This window comes from Diceros bicornis, chromosome X (genome assembly GCF_020826845.1).
Source record: "Diceros bicornis minor isolate mBicDic1 chromosome X, mDicBic1.mat.cur, whole genome shotgun sequence".
Taxonomy (NCBI): domain Eukaryota; kingdom Metazoa; phylum Chordata; class Mammalia; order Perissodactyla; family Rhinocerotidae; genus Diceros; species Diceros bicornis.
Window position 1 is genome coordinate 137,238,097 of NC_080781.1, and position 19,876 is coordinate 137,257,972.

Here is a 19,876-nt window from a genome sequence, read left to right on the forward strand (position 1 = left end):
TGTCAATGAAACTATCTGGGCAATACACACATCCGAGCAAGTAGAAGGAAGTACAACCGTTTGCAATATTTTAACAAATTAGTCTGTGAAGAGCTTGGGAGCAAGAAATGATGATGACCGTGCCACCCACACATGCTGGAGATGGGTCCAAAATGAATTCAACCCGTTCCCGAGGTCTCGAATTTCCAGAACGTATTTACATGCCGTAGAGAATGGAAGGGTCACACATTTCACACAGACAGGGTTTCTTGGTAATGGTGTACTATGAGAAGTCTCCCTGCTGAGGTGTGAGCACAGCGGATGGGGGCGGAGGGAGAGTTATTGAGCCTTGCTCCTTGTTGCTGACCTCTTTCTCGTTTCCTTTAAGATGTTTTTATCAAATAGTTCTTTTTCCCGGGAATGCACAGGTGGCCCTTGCCGGTACTTTTCTTCTGCCTCCTTGTAATCTAATCCATCAAGTGCAGCAATTGAACAGATGATTGCCTCTGGCAGAAGAACTTCCAGAACAAAACTCACTTGGTCATCTCTTATCAGATTCAGCATTTTCTTGTCTATTTGCTTGTAGATTTCCTGTAAATGTCTTACCACGACATCCAACTGGTCTTCATCCTCCAGGTATGTTTCGACGCAGATCACATACCTGTTTGAACTCAGAAATGATGCCAGCCACCTGGACTGTTTCCTGCCTTTGACAATGTCCAGAAGATGGTGGTCAGCCCCCTTTCTTTCCACGATGAAGTCCACTAGCTTCTGGTTGGCTCGGTCCCAAGCGGCCTTCATCCGGTCAGGGAGAATTCTCTTGTGGGGCCTCTTCCCGCCCAGGGATGTCTCCTCCTCAGAATCTTCCAGGTCAGCATAGTTCACCTGTGGGAAATCAATCTCCAGAGTGCTGTCTTGGATGGCTTTCCTAATTGGGTAACTGACGTCAGCAGCATAATAGTCCAGGAAGGAGCCCGCAAAAGACCCGCGACTGAGCCCTTCTCTGTAGTGGGAAATCAGGGAGAAGCACCAGTTCACACTTGGCTCATATGCTTTCCTGGCTCCCTTTATTAGTTTTTCTTTCTCTTTACAATCCAGATGCTTTAATCTTCGAAGAGGAACTTGAATGCCGCTCTCTTTGAGGCGCATGTTTGCCTCAATCAAAAGCACCCTTGCAGTCTGCTCTGTTGGGCTGACAGTCTTTACCACTGCTGGCCAAAATGGGTGATTTTGAAATTTAAACCAGACCATCATTCCGCTTTCAATGGGACAGGGATCCTGAGGCAAAGCCATGCTGGTCGGTTGTCCCGCTTCCTTGCCAACATCCTTTTTAGGAGTGGTGGTGGGATTAACAGCCTTTGAGTCAACTAAACGTTGAAGTTCTTGCAGTTGTCTCTCAGACTCTGGTCCCTGCAGCTTCCTTTTTCTATTTGCCAGACGGAGTGAATAACGTGGGCTCAGGTTAGGGGCACTGGAGGATGCTGCCACACTTTCCATGCCCGGCTTCCAGGCACCCGCTCCAGGGTCCTCGACATTCCCGCAGAAGGTAGAGCATTCAGAAGAGACAGCCAGGGGCTTTGGGCAGGTGTCGTGTGCCTCTTCTTGCAGAGCCTTGGGCACCGTGAGGATGAGACCTGGTGGCAGAGATGGAAGGACGCCTCCATCTTGAGCACCTGCACCCTCCTCCTTGACTGTGCAATGCAAGGACATAACTCTTGAGGTGTCCCTCTTTTCCTTGCCCTCTTTCTCATGGTCATCTTCTGAAAGTGACAGGAAGTTTGGGCACACGCTGGAGCTTTGTGTGGACGTTGTTTGCACTTCCCTGGGAATAGGAGCGACGGTTGTGTGCACCTGTGATTTGATGCCATCTGGGGCGCCCTCCCTCTCTGAACGCACCCACAGTGATTTGGGTTTTTTGCTTTTCCCAAGACTCCTCAGTAAGTTCCCTCTGGGCTTCCGATACTTCCTACAAGATGGCTTTCGCGTTCCCTTCTGAGACAGCGTCGTGGTCTCTGGATCATCTGATGCTCTTGCTGGACCCAGATTTGCTCTCTCATTCAGAATCTCCTGTGCCGCTGTAAGGGCGTTTCTGTAGGCCGCTTCCTCTTCTGGTGGGACACCGGCCTTCGACTGGGCCACTAGCGAGGAGGCAATGGATTCAATTTGAGACTCATTTGACATCTTTATGTCTGTGCTTTTCACTCTAATTTTTTCATCAACTGAGAGTATTTGAACTTCTAGAGAAAGTGCCTTTTTCCTATTATTTTTTGGTGAGATCTCGGATCTGGACAAAACCTTTGCTGGCCAAAAGTGACCTTTCCAGTTGCATAGGACATATTCGGAATCCATTATGATTTGCCTTTCCTGTCAAGAGGTAATTCATAGAAGTTGAGGGGTCTGGCCGTCACACCCACCCACAGCTATGGCAGGTCTTGCCTAGAACAATGTTCTTCACCACACCTTTTTGCCGAGGACTGCGAAGGGTTTACAGCCTGTCTGGCCTGTCCTTCTCCACCTGAGTCTCCCAGGGATGCTGGAACTCGTGTTTTGGACAGACTATACTGAAATGTGGGGAAGGAAAGGGAGAAGAGTATCAGAAAAAAATTCCTCCTGTAAAAGTAGAAGAATGTTGGTCAATGAGAACTGATGAGAGATAAAGAAACATAAAGTGTCTGTGTCAGACAGGGGGGTAGATACATGGCAAGTGTCCGGGAAAAAAATACGGAAGATCCCAGAGGAGTTTTGTAACCCTCCAAACCCAACTTCTTGCCCCATTTGTTCCTACTGCATAATAAAGAGCATCTGTGTTGGGAGGTGGGTGTCGTGTCCGGGATCTCATTTGGGTTGTTGGACGTCCTGTGCCCTTTGGGCTCCTCGGGGCTCATACCAGGGGAATGCCAGTTTTTCTTTTCTGGGGTGCTGGTGCGGCCCTGTGCACCCAAGGAAGCCAGAGATGATCTCTGACCTACTGGTATGGGGTGTCAGCACAATGTCGTGTTCAAGAGCATGAACTCAGAATTCAGAGGTTCGTGGAGATCCTCATGGTGGTTACTGGTATCATCCTTCCTAAGGATTGCTGCAGGCATAGGCCATTGGCTGTGACCTGCACTTCTTCATTTCTCTATGGTGGTTTAAAAGGCTTTTTTCCCACAGCACCAAATCTGTGTCAAGAAGTGGCTGTAGAGCGAGGAGCAAAACAAATCATGCCCCAAACGTCAACCTGAAATGATTGCAAATGAAATGCTTAGTGAAATGGGCAAGTCTTACCGAAATGGGAAAGTCTTACCGAACGCCACGTAGAACGTGGTAGGTGTGGTCCTGGGAGCTGGATCTGTTGATTCGCACAGTCCAACTGCTTGCCCAGCAGACCCTTTACCCTGCTCGGTGCTTCTGAAGTGCACTGTTCTTCCGGGGGTCAAATGGCATCGATTGTAGATACCCAGGACCTCTGCACCTCTAATGTTAACCTAGAAAATCCAAAAGCAGATAGGAAATTAAGCCAATGAAATGGAAATTGATTCATCACTTTCCCTTCCCCAACTCTGGAATGTGTGCCATTCTGGAACTGAAATACTAGTTAAATCTCCTCTATAAGGTAGATGTTACGTTTCTTTTCTTCCTTCTTTTGCATTTCAAAAATATTCCCATGTTAAGCTACTTAGTTTGTGCTAGTCCCTCCTATTTCAGAACAGTGGGAACCACTGCTTTCATGATAAGCTTCGTCTGCCTTGGACACATAGATTAAATAGTAGCAGCTTGTGTGTGTTTGTGTGTGCGTGTGAAACAAAAATGGGGTCTACGATGTTAGTGTTTTTCTTTCTTCTCGTGCTTCTAAAGTAACATTAAGTGGGCTTGCGGGGAATATAAAACGGATCGAGAGATACAGACAGGAGATGACACACTATAGATGCTCACTCTCAATATGATGGTGTATGGCCTTCCCGCACATTTCCTATGCGTCCGTAGACATGTACCTGGACGCATACCATCCATAGACACATAGACACGTGTTTCCAAGGACTATAGTTCTTCACTCAAGAGCATATTTGATCACCGTTTCACGTCAATGCCTAATTTTTCACATCATTTTTGTGAATCTCTATACAATGTGGTCTCCCTGGTATTTAAAAACTCAACTTAAATAAATTTCAAACGTTTAGATGTGTGTCATGCAGAAGATGCAATTGTTCTCTCAATCCCTCTCTTCCCACCCAGAAACACCGTTAATAGGTTCTACTTTTCTGTATGCGCTGTACAAATATGTATTATAATTCACATACAGATTTTAGCTCACCCATTATCTGTTCCAAATGGTATGTTTGATAATATGAAATATTATTTCCCTTGTAAATGCATGTGTGTGCGACTTTGTTCACACGTGCTCATAACATGAAATATGTGATGACTAAATATACATACTTTGGGCATAACCTGCGCAAACTTTTTCTTGGACCAGGGTGCACGATCATGCAGGTTTTGCGTCCTCTGCTTTAGAGAACTCAGTGTACCAGTTCTCAGTGCACAGGTGTCATGTGAGGACACAGATCAAAAGGGAGAAAGAAAAACAGGTGACTCAGCCGCTGCAGCCTCCCTGCAGCAGGACCTCACAGCCCATCACACAAAACAGGAGTGCCTGGGTCACTGCAACCCCAACCAGATAGCTACCCACACCCCAAGATACACACACACACACTTACTCTCAGATACACACGCACACACACACAGTCACACTCAGAGTGACATTAGAGACCCAAGACGCCTGATATTGATGCATATAATCCGTGCTCTCTGCCTCTACACATGCATGCAAATGTTTCTGCTTCCAGTATAGATGTTATTTTCAGCTCCTTTTAGTTCCTTATTTTAAAAGTACACGTGGAAAATCTAAAATGATGCCTAAAATTAGAAAGTAGGGAAAATATTAAGCGTCAGTAGTCTAATCACCCAGGTATGCCTTTGCGAATATATGAGTCCACGGACTCGAGAATTTGTTTTCTACTTATGCATATGTTCTGTAAGGTATTAAAAAGATCTTTTAAAATTGTACAACCAATTCGAATAGTCTTTCATATTCACATTTGTGTACATCTTTTCAAGCATGAAACACTTTAATGGAGTACTTTCAACAGACAACCAAAATATCAATTACAGTTATTTTTCCGGTTGCTAAAGCAATGCATCCTTGAGAGAGACAGTCTGAAGGGAAGGGTGTTAAATGCAAATATCAAATATTCAATGGTCCTCTCATCCTATGCTTTGGCCCATTGCCCAAATATCTTCCACTAAGGATGGGTACATGATCTTGCAGATGGTTTTCTTTTCATAATTGTAGTAATAGGAGTACAACTCTCTTCTCTCCCTCCAAAGATGTATACAGGGAGGTGGATATAAAGAAACTGGATAGAGATAATGATATGTAAATATTGATCCTCTTTTGCACACCAGGAACAATGTGTTAGAAATAGAATATTGAACAGAACCAAATTAACTTTTAAAGTAACCCCAAATCCTCAGAGGGCTTGACTATGAAAATGTGTCCAGTATTTTAGCTCACAATCAAATCGAACATGCCTGCTCAGTGAGAATAAATAGAATGCAATAGAAGGCGGATGGTGTAAATAGCAACTCTACAATCCATAACTCCATTGTCAACTTCAGACCATCAAGAAATAAAGTCCTCAAATGGGCTAGCTTCAATTTTTAAGTCCTGCTACAACATTTGTTCTATTCCATTTGCTCTTAGGTTGAGGAGTGAAAGAACTTGATGACAATGAGCATTTATTTCTCCAAACAACAGCCATGATTTTTGGAATCTCTATTCTTTGACTCCTTTCCCCAGTGAGGGCTGTAATCACTTCTGAAGAAAAAAGAAAAGAAAAGAAAAGGAAAAAGAAAAGAAAAGAACCCTCTGGAAGTGTTGTCTCAAAATGAGGGCATTTTTCTTGATATCACTCCCCCCCCACCACCACTCCTCAGAGGTAGGGATTCTCTCCTCTTCACCCCAACGCCCCCTCCTTACAATTACTACCTATTTATTGGGGCTTCTTTTAAGCTGTAGGTTTGGTGATTTTAAACTGTCCACAAAACATGTATTTCCATAAAGGGATGAGTCGGCAGTTGCCTTTCTTATTATAAAGGCACATTTTATATAATTTCAGTTATAAAGAAAACACATTCTTGCCTTTCCATTGCCAGACAAATTCGGCATAAGCTTTCACACGTGATTTTTTAAAAAGTTTTTGAGGTTTCCTTGGGTTTGAATTCCATTTGTAAAACGATCGAGTGGGAATTGATATCTCTAAACGTTTCCCCTTGCGTTGTTCACTAGTTCCAGAAATTCGTAGAGGTCACCCCTACTTGGAGATCTGGGTCGTTTTTGTACAAATATTTAAATGGCAAATATCACAAACTGAAAAATCATGAACTGCCCTCAGTTTTCTCAAAGGAATAAAAAAAAAAATTTGACTTGTTTCTCACTTACAAATGGTCAGCTATGACTCTAAATACACATACACCTTCAAATTACCAAGCTCTGCCTCCCGTTCCTCCCTAACAAGCAGCGGTCAGTCACAGTGCCTATTCTTGCAGGTGCACACCTTCCAGAGCCACCTACTCAGAGAAGGAGAAGCATGAGCGCTTGAGCAAAGAACTAGACAAAGGTCAAGATTTCTCATCAGGGCCTTATTTTAAGACTAGAGTGAATCCCCTCCCATTCCTTTTGAAAACTCAGGTGGTTCCTCCCGCCCGGTGGGCCATCTTTCTTTCTTTAGAAGATGCTCTTTTACCCCTCCAGTCCCTATTACCTGCCACAGGGAGACCTCCGGCATCCTCCGTAACACTAATGAAATCACGCAGGCCTTAGCGATAAAAAGTCAAGGGCAGCCTCCTCTTTCCTGCAGGTGAGACCTCCATAATTACTAACACCCAGGAGAGTGAATGAGATGTGTATTTCAGAACCTGTTGATTTCCCTGTGTCGTGCACGAGGAGAGAGGGTTGCCCTTGTTCACAAGATAAGTCATTGCATTGTAGTTCGTCACAACCACATTGGACATACGCCAGGTGCTTGTTATCCATGGGGAAAGACTAACAAACCCACAGCCTAAGCCAACAAGGGTATGTTATGCAGCCAGCACAAAGGCTGATGCAGACCTTCATGTACCGACACAGAAAAAATTCAGACAAAAATATTTGACTAGAGACCAATTAAGTACAAGTTATACAGTTTACATAAAGCACACATTCACATGGAGATCAATGCCATATACTTTACCTTAGCATACGAGAGACATGTAAATGCAAGGCAAAAGTGTACAATGGTAAACAGAAATGTCATGACATGGCTCCATCGAAAAGAGAAGAGGAACAAGGATGGAAGTGGATGGTGAAGGTAGACATTATTTTTCAAATCATGCTGTAAAATATTACAAGGAGGACACATTTATACGTACAGATGCACCAAAATCTTACTTTATAAAGATCCCAAGGAGATATGAAATGAAATGAATTAATGGAAATAAATGAAATAATGGAAAAGTGAAACAAAAACAAAGCAAGTGTAGCAAAACGGTACCATACCACTGCATAGAATGCAGTGAGAATATGTTTGAAATGTCCTTGAGGTATATCTTATATCGATCACAGGAAATATTCATTATTAAAATGTATATACCTAACTGCATAAGAGATATTCAGTTGCAGTCCAAGAAGAGAGAGGGGGGTTGCAGAATGTGTGAAGGAACAGTAGGCAACAATTTTCCAAAATGAAGAAAAACGTGGTATATCCGATGTGCCAAACCGCAAGAGTAACACATTCTCTCTCTCTCTCTCTCTCACTCTCTCTCTCTCTCTCTCTCTCTCTCTCTCACTCACACACACACACACACACACACACACACACACACAGAAACACACGAAAACACACATACAAACAGGTCTAGGCTCATCATAGTAAAACTTCTAGAAACCAAAGCGAAAGGAAAGGCCTTGAGAGCAAAGAGAGAAAAACAAACATGATTATTAGGCAGTGTCCTCTTACCATTTTAATTAGAGAGAGCTTGATAGAATTATTTGGAGAACAAAACAGGCAAAAAGAGAGCAATGAGACAAGAAGAAGGGCACCATGGTATGAAGAGTGGGCATGTGTAGTTCTGGAAAAACCAAGGGAAGGTATGGTGGTTCTGAGAGCCCATGACCCCGGGGGAGGAGACCTCTGAGCTTGAGCTCAGACTTCTGAGGAAAGGGGGCTGCCCAGCACTGTGCAGCTTCTAAAGAAGGTAGAGGGAGGGATCCAGGAAACCCAAGACCCCTCCCAATGATGACGGGGAAAACTGATGAGCTCGCACCACAGCGTCAGGATCTGAGAGGAGGCCCCCCTCCACCTGGGATCCCTATCTCTTAGGAGAGAGTTCACCAGTCTGCTGGTACTGGTCGTTCTGCGGGTAGTGATGGAGAGGGTCCTTGGAGTTTGGAGGAAATCCACTTTATGGGCCAACTGTCCCTACTGAAATCATATGTCCCTGTCCCTGTTGTGTGAAGGGCCATTAGTGGAGTGACCCTGAGAGGAGCGGGAGCAGAGAGGAAGGTACAGCCTGTGCTCCCACTTCCAGACCTCTTGTCGCCTCTGGAGACCCCACTGGCCGACCCTCACAGGCAGTCAGACGGTAGAGGGAGAATGGGGCTGGCAGAGCCTGGTCTCGGCACCATACCGCAGCGTGTAGGACTGGAGCTGAGAGGCGTGGATATCCTTTACCTAGAACTTGCTTCCTCTGAAGACACTTCCCTGATAGAGGATGCAACAGTACGTCCTGTAAATGCTATGCTTTTCTTTTGCAATAAAACAAACACAGAGAGAGAGAAAAAAAACACCCTATGACGTCAACAGCATCCACTTCCAAACATGCAACAGCAAAACTCAGAACCTTCATGGAAAAGCTTGTTTTTTATGCTTATAGAATAAAGAAGGAACCATTTACTGACTGAATTCAATTTACCTAACCGTGATTAGTGGTGTGATAGCAAGAAATTTGTCTCTTAGAGAACATGTTTCTTAGTTCATGTGTGTCAGCTACTCAGGGTGAGCACAATATCATCCCCTGGGTTACACAAGGTTACGTTAGATCTTCCAATCCTACCCATTTGTCTCATTCGCTGACTTCAAATTTTCTCTCTCATATCGTACGCATAATAACTTTACTGTAAGTAGGTATAAATGAGCAAACTTACATCTTTAAGGGTTCGTGAGACAATTGTTGTTGAGCAGAGATGTACGAGGAGAAATACTTGGGAACCTCTGCTTTCAAGAACTCAGGTGACAATGCCTTCACACAACAGGTGTCACCTTAGGACACTGAAACGGGGCTAGGGTATGACAGGTTATTCAGTCACCTTAGCCCCCCACAAGATAAGCTGCCACCCTCCTCTTATAAAACATGAGGGATTAGAGCTCTTAATATCCGACTAAAGACCACACACTGGCACCACACACACACACGCGCGCCCACACACACACACACACACACACACACTCACGTTGATAGCAGACACCGACTAGTCTTGATGTTTCTACAGTTACTCCATCTCTCCAGTCTGCAAATATCCTTGTTAAATGTTTCTGCCGCCAGGAAAGAATGGCTTACCCCGGTTGTCATGGAAACTAGAATGTCATCACAACGTTCTCCCTGATGTTAGCTTTCTATGGAAACCAGGAAGTACTAATACATCCTCACATGCAGAGCGTGGATCTTGCTCTCAGTCAGTTACACCCAGACCAATCCAATGAATGAATGAATGAATGAATGAAATATTAGAGACAATATCCAATGTTCTCACGGAATAGGCATTGGGGGCAGGGGAGTTTTCACAAAATGGGTTATAGAGAAAATATCCCTTCTCCCTTGAGACACACACACACACACACACACACACACACACACACACACTTAAGATCCAGTTTCTGTTAATGAGCTCCTTTCAATCTGCCAGAACACATGAGGCCAGGTACATTTGTGCAGGTGGGATCCAAGGACTCTTGGCCAATTTAAAATGGCCTGGAGAGCAGAAACGTGTGAGGATAAAGCACCTGGAGGTCAGGGGAAGGCAAACCAGAAACTCATGTTGTGGCGGGACCGAAGGACCCTGGGTCTACACTTTGACAAATGTGTATTGACAGGGTTGCCAGGACACCATGATTCCTGAGAAGAGAGACAACTCCCCAAAATGTCCTTGTCCTAGGCCGACAGGGAGGTAGAGCTGAACCTCTCACATTTGGGATGTGTGCTCAGCTTGTACTCCTGCAACCACACTACCAGTGACCACTATGCTCAGAGATAGGGCTCCTATCATCAGGGCACACAGTATACACTGCCTCTCTCACAGTCACTCACATTTGGGGACAGAGCTGCCCTGTGATGCAGCTCTTCCTCCTGTTGATGAGCTCCCCGTGACACTTGTGGTCAGTCCTGGGCAGTGATGTGCTGGAAACAGGCCCTCGGGAGGGTAGAGTGCAGTTCTGATTTTCAGGGTTTTCATATTTCCATGATGTAGATATTCCCCTCATGGCTGATTTCAAGCCACCAACATGATGTCACTGAATGCTGATTTGGCAAGTGATGCCCCAAATCAACTCTCGTGAGGTGATGGTTCCAGAGAGACCCAGCATAGCCCTGGACCCCGGATTCCAGAGCAAGACAAAGCCATGCCATCCCACATGCAAACCACAAGAGAAGGGCACGCTGGACTTTTATATAACTGTGTGCCAGCTGAATGAAGGCTTTCAACAGGTTTTTAGTGTGGGGGATAGGGAGAGAGCGATCAAGACCCACCATCTCGCCCGCATAGTTTTGGAGGAGGGCAAATAGTGTGGTGCATTCATGGTCGAGCTTTTCAAATCAGAGAGACTTTCTGAAAGGCGGATGTGGGTTTGAGTCTCAGCTCTGCCTCTCCTCAGCTGTGTGACTTTCACGTTGTGCCCTAATGTCTCGTCCCCTAGTCTCCATTTTTGTGAAATCAATTAATAGCGTCTTGGCTCTCAAAGGGTTGATTCAACATCATGAAAGAACATTGGACTTTGGCAGTGCCCAGTGGTCATTCTGAGAACCCTAGGTGGCGGCAGGGGGGTGGAGGTGGTTCCTGAGAACCTGTTGGGGGACCAGTGAGGTCTTCCTTTCCCTACTCCGTATCAGTGAATCCGGATTACTTGGTTCCCTTCCATCGAGCCAACAGATGGTAAGAGGTGGAATGAAGAAGCGGGTAGGAAAATCCAGATCTTTCCTATTCAGGTAGATATTAAATAGATTTGCAAAAATGTATAAAACAGTGCCACACTTTCAATCCTTTTCTTTTGTTTTCAAAAATATAGTGATTTTTCATAAAACCTATTTACATGTAAGCAATAATGGGCTTAATATTATTTTTAAATGAGTACATTAAAATTAATTGCTCAGTTCTTTCAAAATACTTGAACGTTTTATTACAGTGGTCTAAAAAGTGTTATTTTTTAATTAAAATATTTTTTTTGAATTGAAATTCACACGTTATAAAATTAACCATTTTAGAGTGTTCCATTCAGTGGCACTCAGTAAATTCACAATATTATGAAACCGTCACCTCTCTCTTCTTACCAAAGGTTCACATCAGTCCCAAGGGAAATCTCACACCCATCAAGAAGTCACTCTTCATTTCCTGTGCCCCCCAACCCCCAGCAACCACTAACCTGCTTTCTGTCTTTGTATATTGGCCTATTCTGAATATTTCATAGAAATGGAATCACACATTATGTGGCCTTTGGTATCTGGCTTCTTTCACTTAGAATAATGACTCCAAAGTTCATCCACGTGGTAACACTCCTTCTTATGGCTGCATAATATTCCGTTGCACAGCTATTTCGAATTATGTTTACCCATTCATCAGTTCATGGACATTTGGGTTCCTTCCACCTTCGGGTGTTTGAATAGTGCTGCTATGAACATTCATGTACATGTGCCTTTTGAATGCCTGTTTTAAATTTTGGAGGGTATATTTCCAAGAGTGGAATTGCTACATCACATGCTAATTATATGTTAAAATTTTTGAGGAACCACCAACCTGTTTTCAACAGCGACTCTACCGTTTTGAATTCCCACCAGCAATGGATCAGGCTTCCAATTTCTCCACATTCTCAACAACAATTTATTTTCCTTTTAAAAAAGTTTTAGACATCCTAATGGGGGTTAACAGCTGTTATTGTGGTTTTGATTTGCATTGCCTAGTGACTATAATGATGTTGAGCACATTATCATGTGATTGTTGGCCATTTGTATATTACTTTGGAGAAATATATATTCGGATCATTTACTGATTTTTATTGTTGGCTTTTTTTTTTTTTTTTTTGGTTATTTGTTTGGAGCTGTAAGGGCTCTTTATATATTCTGGATACTAGGCTCTCACTAGGTCTATGATTTGCCAATGTTTTCTCCCATTCTGTAGGGTATCTTTTCTCTCTTTTGATAGTGTCTTTTAATGCAAAAAGAGTTTCATTTTGATGAAGGCCAATTTACCTATCTTATATTTTTGTTGCTTTTGCTCTGATGTTTAAGAAAACATTGCCAAATCCAAGGTCATGGAGATTTACTCTTATGTTTTCTTCTAAGAGTTTTATAATTTTAGCTCTTATATCTAGGTGTTGGGTCCATTTTAAGGGAGTGACTTTTGTATATGGTGTGACTTAAGTGTCCGGCTTCATTCATTTGCGTGTGGATATACAGTTGTCCCAGAGGCAAGAGTTGAAGAGACTAGTCTTACCCCATCGAGTGGTCATCATCAGTCACCCCACACCCAATACATCGGTGTGCTTGCAAGAGCCAATGAAGTGCTGAGCGTTATAAAGGGAGAGAACTAGAAGTAAAACATAAACCGTTGGCTTAGCGTGAACCTGTTACTCGAAGTCGGCAATATGAAAGTGTGATCAGACTGAACAAAATATTGAAGCTTTGCTTCCAAATCTTAGATGAAAGAGGTAAAATGTGTGATTAAAAACAGAAAAAAATATGTTACAGAGCTGGTAGCAAATTAAGGCAGGTACCAAAAAGTGAAACGTTTTAAAAAGTAGTGTAGGGGGAAGAGAGAGAGAGGGATAGAGGAGAAGGGAGAAGGATGAAAGTAAATAATATCCCCCAAGTTAAAATTGTATAGTATGTCTGCGTAGTGGAATGAAGTATGAATTTAATTTCCTTCATAAAGTTTATATTTCATGAAAATTATTTTACAGTGACTATTTGTCACTTTTGTGGAACAAAGACTTAACAGGAGAGTTTACGTTAACCAAGAGTGCTCCATATTAAATTATTTTTGAAAAGTGGAATGCTCTTTGTTAGCTAACCTCTGGAAGGATAACTTGAAAATTCATTAAATCCTCTTGGCATCCCTGCAAGAAATCAAAACATGGTGTATCGATTTACAGACGGGAGTCATCCAATACCTGTGTGTTCATGTAGTTGGATGAGAATTGAAAGGCATCAGTTTGATTTCTCCTTAAAAGTTTAATACAGACGAGTTCAACTTTGGTGTTAGAAAAGTCAAAAGACGTTATAACTCAATCTTGGTTATTCGTGGAGCAGATATTCATTAATGTCCTTTGTTCCTATTTCTTTCCTGTTTTTCCGATTTTTACTAGTTTCCTAACATCCATGGACTGCATTTGCAAAACCGAGACGGTGGTGCTGGGAAGCCACCAGATGGAGATGTTGAGCTGCCGCTGTTGAGCTTCCAGGCCCTCCTTGACAACTACAGTGGTTCCAACTTTAGTGGGGTTGAGAGCAACTTGGAGAATTTATTTAAAATGCAGATTCCCATTGCCCACCCACAGAGATGATTGGGCAGGCCTTGGATAGAGCCAAGGAATCTGGCTTTTAACACTCCCCTTCCCATGATTCTGATATGGGTGGTCCCATGCAGCGCACTTTGAGCAACTCTGGTGTAAATGGTAATTGAAATTGTGGGCACATATGGACATGTTTAGGGGAAGGGTGGAAACTGAGGAGAGAACCGAGTAAAACCAAGTCCTGAGCAACGCGTCACATGATTGTGAGGGCTCATTTGAGGAGAAAGCGCTAGCAATGGTAATGAGAAGTTGCCAGAGTGACAGAGGATAACAGGAGAACGTGCAGGTATGGAAGCCAAAGGAAGACAGAGGGAGTGGAAAGAAACAAAGAGAGAGTGGTCAACCAGACTTCACATGGTATTTTCCTTCTGTTCAAATTATCTGTCGTCATCTTTGACCTTTTCTGGGGAAATATTGCCTTAAAGAATAAGAAGGCCCTGTGGCATTTGACATATTCCAAACAGTGCTTGTATTTGAAATAAATGTTATATTTCCCATCCAAAATCCACATTCATTAATAGAATGTTATATTTAATCCCAATGATTAAAACATTAATTTATTTTTATTTGATAAATTTGAGATGTTACAACTTTTAAGTTTAAGGTGTACAGAGTGTTACTTTGATACATTTATATATCGGATTATGGTTGCCATCGAAGCAATATTTATCACATTACATCATTGTAGTACAGTATTATTGACTACACGCATTATACTGTGCATTAGATCTCCGTGGCTTATTTACTCCTCGTTACAAGTTTGTACCCTTAAACACCATCTTTTATGTGATGAAATATATAGTAGGCACTAGGTCACATTCAACGTTTGATATTCAGGAAATTGTATACCAGTGGCTAAAAAAGCGGCCATCGTAATGACAATATAACAATTGCTATAATCACACTTATAATGTGATATAATTATAATTATAAACATTAATATAGTTATACTATAATTGTTACCGGATACATGCCCAGGTTCTTTACCCGCCACACAAGAGGGGCCAAATAAGACTGGAACGCCAGGCTTATGGCAAGGAAAGAGTTTTTATTTCGGGTGACGTCAGCCGGGAGACGAGAGCTCTCAAATTTGTCCCATCTCCCCGAAAGATGGGAGGCAAGGGGTTTTAAAAGTTGTGAGGGAGAGCAAGTGCTGGGGTTTTAGGTAGGGGAGGGGTAGCACGTGGCCTTGCTGGTTGGCACCTTCCCACCAGCCTGCGTTTGGCCTTGAAGACTGAATTTCTTTTCCCTTGACTTTCTGGACTTGTCTGGCTAGTTTTCATCTTCAGCCTGCGTTTGGCCCTGTGAGGCTGAATCTTGACGCCTGGACCTTGACTTCCTGGGAAAGACAGCTCACTCATATACTAAGGAGGGACAGAAAGACCTGGTTAGTTGTAAACAACGGTTGATTATGCCGAACATGCACAGCTGCAGTTAGCAAAGCTTATCTCCAAGTTTTTGCTCTCTTCCTCTAGCCCAGGGAGGATTGTTTTCTAACCTCTTCATGCTCGGTTTCATTATTAACATTTGAGTGCTTGCTTTATACTATTGAGTGCATTATGTCGCTTAATTTCATCCAAAATATTAGGAGACAAATACAATTATTATGACTTTAAGATAGTAAGAAAGTTACTGGGGCTTAGAGAAATCAAGAAATTAGCTCAATGTCTCACAGTTCATAAGTGGCAAAGCCTCGTTTAATTTCGTGCTGGATTTTCAGTTCGTGCTTAGAGCATTTTTGTGAGTTTCTCTTTTCAAAAAAAAAAAAGCCACAATACAGTCAAGTTTTGTATTAATTTTGGAAAGACGTGGATCGCAAGGACTCCTAGCTCCCTGCCTGAGTCCTTGCTCTCCTCTTCTTCCTGGGCCCCCGTGTTGGCGTCATTTCCCAGCTTTCCTTGCTGTTAGGTGTGACCATGTGACTGAGGTCTAGGCAATGGGATGTCAGGGGAAATGATGTGTGCCACTGCCAGGCCTAGCTCGTAAAAACCCCGTACCTGGTGCACCTCCGTGCTCTTTTCCTCTTCTAGCACACTGCAAAGGAGGCCACCTCCGGGGCACCCGTGGAAGCCACATGTTGAAGGTGGCAGAGTTTCCATCAGCCTGGGTCCCTGTAGAAGTGCATGGATGGACAAAACCCACCAGGAGGACCTGTTCACTTTCCCGGTAATGTTACAGGAGAAACAAATGAACTAGTTTTGAGTCACGACACATATTTGGGCTTAAATGTTACAGTAATAGTCTACCATACCTAATGCAAGTTGGGTAAGAATAAATTTCGGTTATGCACTGCTCTATCATTATGAATTGCCTTTGACAGCATTTTGAATAGTGGTTTAGACAGATAGGGGCTTCATTTATTCCAGTTAACACACAGTAAGAATAGACAGTGCAGGGCCGGTACTACAGCTCAAGGAACCAGGTTCTTCTCTAGAGCTTCTTGCCCCTCCATCCTTAAATGGGGCTTTTGCCTCCAAGGTCACAAGCATTGCACCTGTATTCCTGGCAGGACAAAGGGGAGAGATCAAAGGGGGAAGCCAGCTGCGCCTGTCTAATTCATGAAGCTTTCCTAGAAATGCCACCAGCATCATCTGGGACCTGTATCATGGCCAGCCCAGGGGCTGGACTGGGTCATGCGCCCACCTCTGGATGCAACGGGGTCAAGGTTCTGTTAGTAAGGATGAAAGGGCGAAGGATAGAATGGTGAGGTAGATACGGGACATGCCATTGTACTCACCTTACATTATCTTTATTAGTTATCCAAATCCCTTGTGGGAGCTTCTTACAAATCCAGATCGCTATCCTCATGCCAGACATACAGAATCAGAATGTTCCTAAAAACTCAGACGCACACTACTTTCAGGTTGTTGAACTATTGATCTATGCTCTGTCGAGGGTGGGCTGTTTTTCTTTTCCTCTGGACTGGTCTGCATGAACTCTTCAATCGGCTTATCATTTCATAACTTTTAGCTGCACTCCAAAATGTCAAAGACAGTATCTTTCTCGATTAATTTGTCTTGAAATTTACATTGAAAAGGACAACTTTATAAAGGACTTCCATGTCTACAGTCACACTCTAGAAACCATTTTCTGTGTTATCGGAAGGTGCAACCACTGCTAGAGATCATGATTCACGGCAGAAGATGTGGTTTATTTCCAGAGCAGCAAGGCAAGATGGAGCAGCGACAGGTGAGGGTCACGGGAGAGCAATGGGTCCAAATACCAAAGCTCTGATCCTAGCTCTACTGTGCAGCTCTGCAAACTTGGGTAAATATTTGTCCTCTTTGATCCCCAGTCTCTTAAATTGTAAAGTAGGCTTGCACTAATTCATCTTCCAGAGGGTTATAAAGATAATTAAATGAGTCAGAAGTACGTATACTTTCAAAGGGCAGTAAAGCTTACGGAAATGTTGTTTTTATTTATGGGTGAACAGTGACCAATTTGAAGTACAAATTCTAAATCTTCTTTGTAGAATTATGCAAGTTTCCAGCATGGTCTCAGTGAGGCAAAGTAGTACAGTCCTCTCATTAGCACACCGATGACTGGATTACAATGCGGTGAGAGGAGAAAGACTGCACAAGTCACAGTGGTAGGCACAAAGGTAGGCATGCCAACCAAGACTCGACAGAGTAGTAGGTTGAGCTTGTTCAAAGGCCCAGTGGCACGAAACAGCAATGGCGTGCTTGAGGAAACTGCAGGAAGCTCAGGATGGAGAGGAGAAAAGGGGAGTCAAACGAAGTCAGATGCCAAGGGTCCTCATATATAGGGTAGACCCTCTTGTGGAGGCTCTGAGGAACCACTGAAGGATCTTAGGCATCATAGTGTAGACTAATATCTGCGGACTCAGAGGTTTAGACAGATCCGACTTGGAATCTTCATTCTACTACAAGCTGTGGTTTTGGCACAGGACAAATAAACTGACTGCTGGAACAGGCTAGAGAAGCAGAATCAGGGGCAGCCGGAAACTTGACATATGACAGACGTGGCACAGCTGATAGTGGGGAGAGTGTACACCATTCAATAAATGAGGATGGTACAATTAGTTTTTCATGGGAGGAAAAAAAGAATCAGATCTCTACCTGACAGCAAGCACAAAAATCAATTCTACATGAACAAAGACTTAAAAATGCAAAACGACACCTTAAAACCATCCTAAGAAAATATAGGAGAAAACATTTATGACCTTGTGGTTAAGATAATTTTTAATCTAAAAGGCCCAGGAAGCAAGAAAAGAAAAGATAGATAAATTGGGCTACATCAAAATTTAAAACTTTCGTGCATCGAAGGATATGATCAACAGAGAGAACAGGTAAGCCACGGAATGGAGGCAAATAATTGCAAATAATCTATCTGATAAGAGATTAACCATCTTGAACGTATAGAGAGCTCCTACAACTCAGCCACAGCCACAGCCAGAACCACAACAAAAAGCAACCTGATCAAAAAATTGGCAAAGGACATTTGCCAATGGACGTTTCTCCAAAGAAAGTATTCAAATGGCCAATGAGCACATGGAAAGATGCTCAACATGACTAATCATTAGGGAAATGCAAATCTAAACCACAATGAGATAACACGTCACACTCATTAGGATGCCTGTTATCAAAAAACTCCAGCATGGGGCCAGGCCCAGTGACGCAGTGGTTGGGTTCGAGTGCCTCCACTTCGGCAGCCTGGGATTTGTGGGTTCGGATCCTGGTCAAGGACCTACACACCGCTCATCAAGCCATGCTGTGGTGGCATCCCACATATAAAATGGAGGAGGATTGGCACAGATGTTAGCTCAGGGACAATCTTCCACAGGCAAAAAGAGGAGGATTGGCAACAGATGTTAGCTCAGGGCCACTCTTCCTCACCAACAAAACAAAACAAAAAACCCCAGCATAACAAGTGTTGGCACGGAGGTGGAGAAATGGGAACCTTTGCGCATTGCTGGAGGAAATGTAAAATGGTGCAGCCGTTATGGAAAATAGTGTGCAGTTACTCCAAAAACTGAATATATAATTACCATATGATCCAGCAATTCCACTTTTGGGTAAATACCCCAAAGAAGTGAAAGGAGAGAGGAGTCAAACAGACATTTGTGCACCTGTGTTCATACAGCATTATTCACAATGGATAAAAGTGGAAGCAACCTAAGCGTCCATCCACAGACGAATGGGCAAAATAATAATAATAATACTATTAATAATAATAGTGTGGTATATACCTACAATGGATTGTTATTCACCCTTATAAAGGAAGGAAATTCTGGCACATGCTACCATATGGATGAATCTTGAGGACATTATGCTCAGTAAAATACGCTAGTCACAAAAGGACAAATAGTGGCTATCTGAGGTACCCAGAAGTCAAATTCATAGAGACAGAGTAAAATGGTGGTTGCCAGGGTTGGGAGGAGGAGGGAATGGGGAATAAGCATTTAATGGGGACAGAGGAGTCTCAGCTTGGGAAGATGGAAATGATCTAGAGATGGATGGCAGTGATGGTTGTACAAGAATGGGAATGTAGTTAATGCCACTGAACTGTACTCCTAAAAATAGTTAAAAAGGTAAAATTTGCATTATTTGTATTTTATTACCGTAAAAAGGCAAAGGAAACCACCGCCGCAAAGATTGATATCTGGAAAATATGAAGTGCTTCTACAAAACTGTAAGGAAGTCGTCCTGCCCTGTCACGAAGAAAGGTCATGACACCCACCTAGATGTGGCACGGAACAGGAAATTGAAGTGGCCAATAAGGATAAGAAAGGGCTCAATCAATCTTATTAGTGATTGGAGAAATGGAAAAGAAGACTCCCCCCAAAATGTCATTTTACACCCACTAAATGGCAACGTTAAGAAATCTGATTATACCAAGAGTATATGGGACAATCGGAACTCAACCTGCGGGTGGAGGCATACGTTGGAAACAAGTTGGCTACACGGAATACTCACCTAGCCTATGACCTAGCAATCCCACTCCTGTAAACACCGGAAAACATGGTGCACGTATGCCAGACATTAGCATATTCCTAGCATCACTGGTTTAAGGGCTCTAAA

The 19,876-nt window shown here is 43.1% G+C and overlaps 1 protein-coding gene across 1 annotated transcript; it reads right to left on the reverse strand.

Annotated features, from left to right (window-relative positions):
- Positions 1 to 318: 318 nt before the first annotated feature.
- On the reverse strand, positions 319 to 2,328 carry LOC131400637 (PWWP domain-containing DNA repair factor 4-like). The gene has a single exon (XM_058535333.1). It carries the CDS (start codon positions 2,326 to 2,328, stop codon positions 319 to 321), a length of 2,010 nt encoding a protein of 669 aa, XP_058391316.1.
- Positions 2,329 to 19,876: the final 17,548 nt, after the last annotated feature.

Coding starts and splice junctions, on each gene's coding strand:
- LOC131400637 (XM_058535333.1), bottom strand. CDS start 2,328: ATGGATTCCGAATATGTCCTATGCAACTGGAAAGGTCACTTTTGGCCA.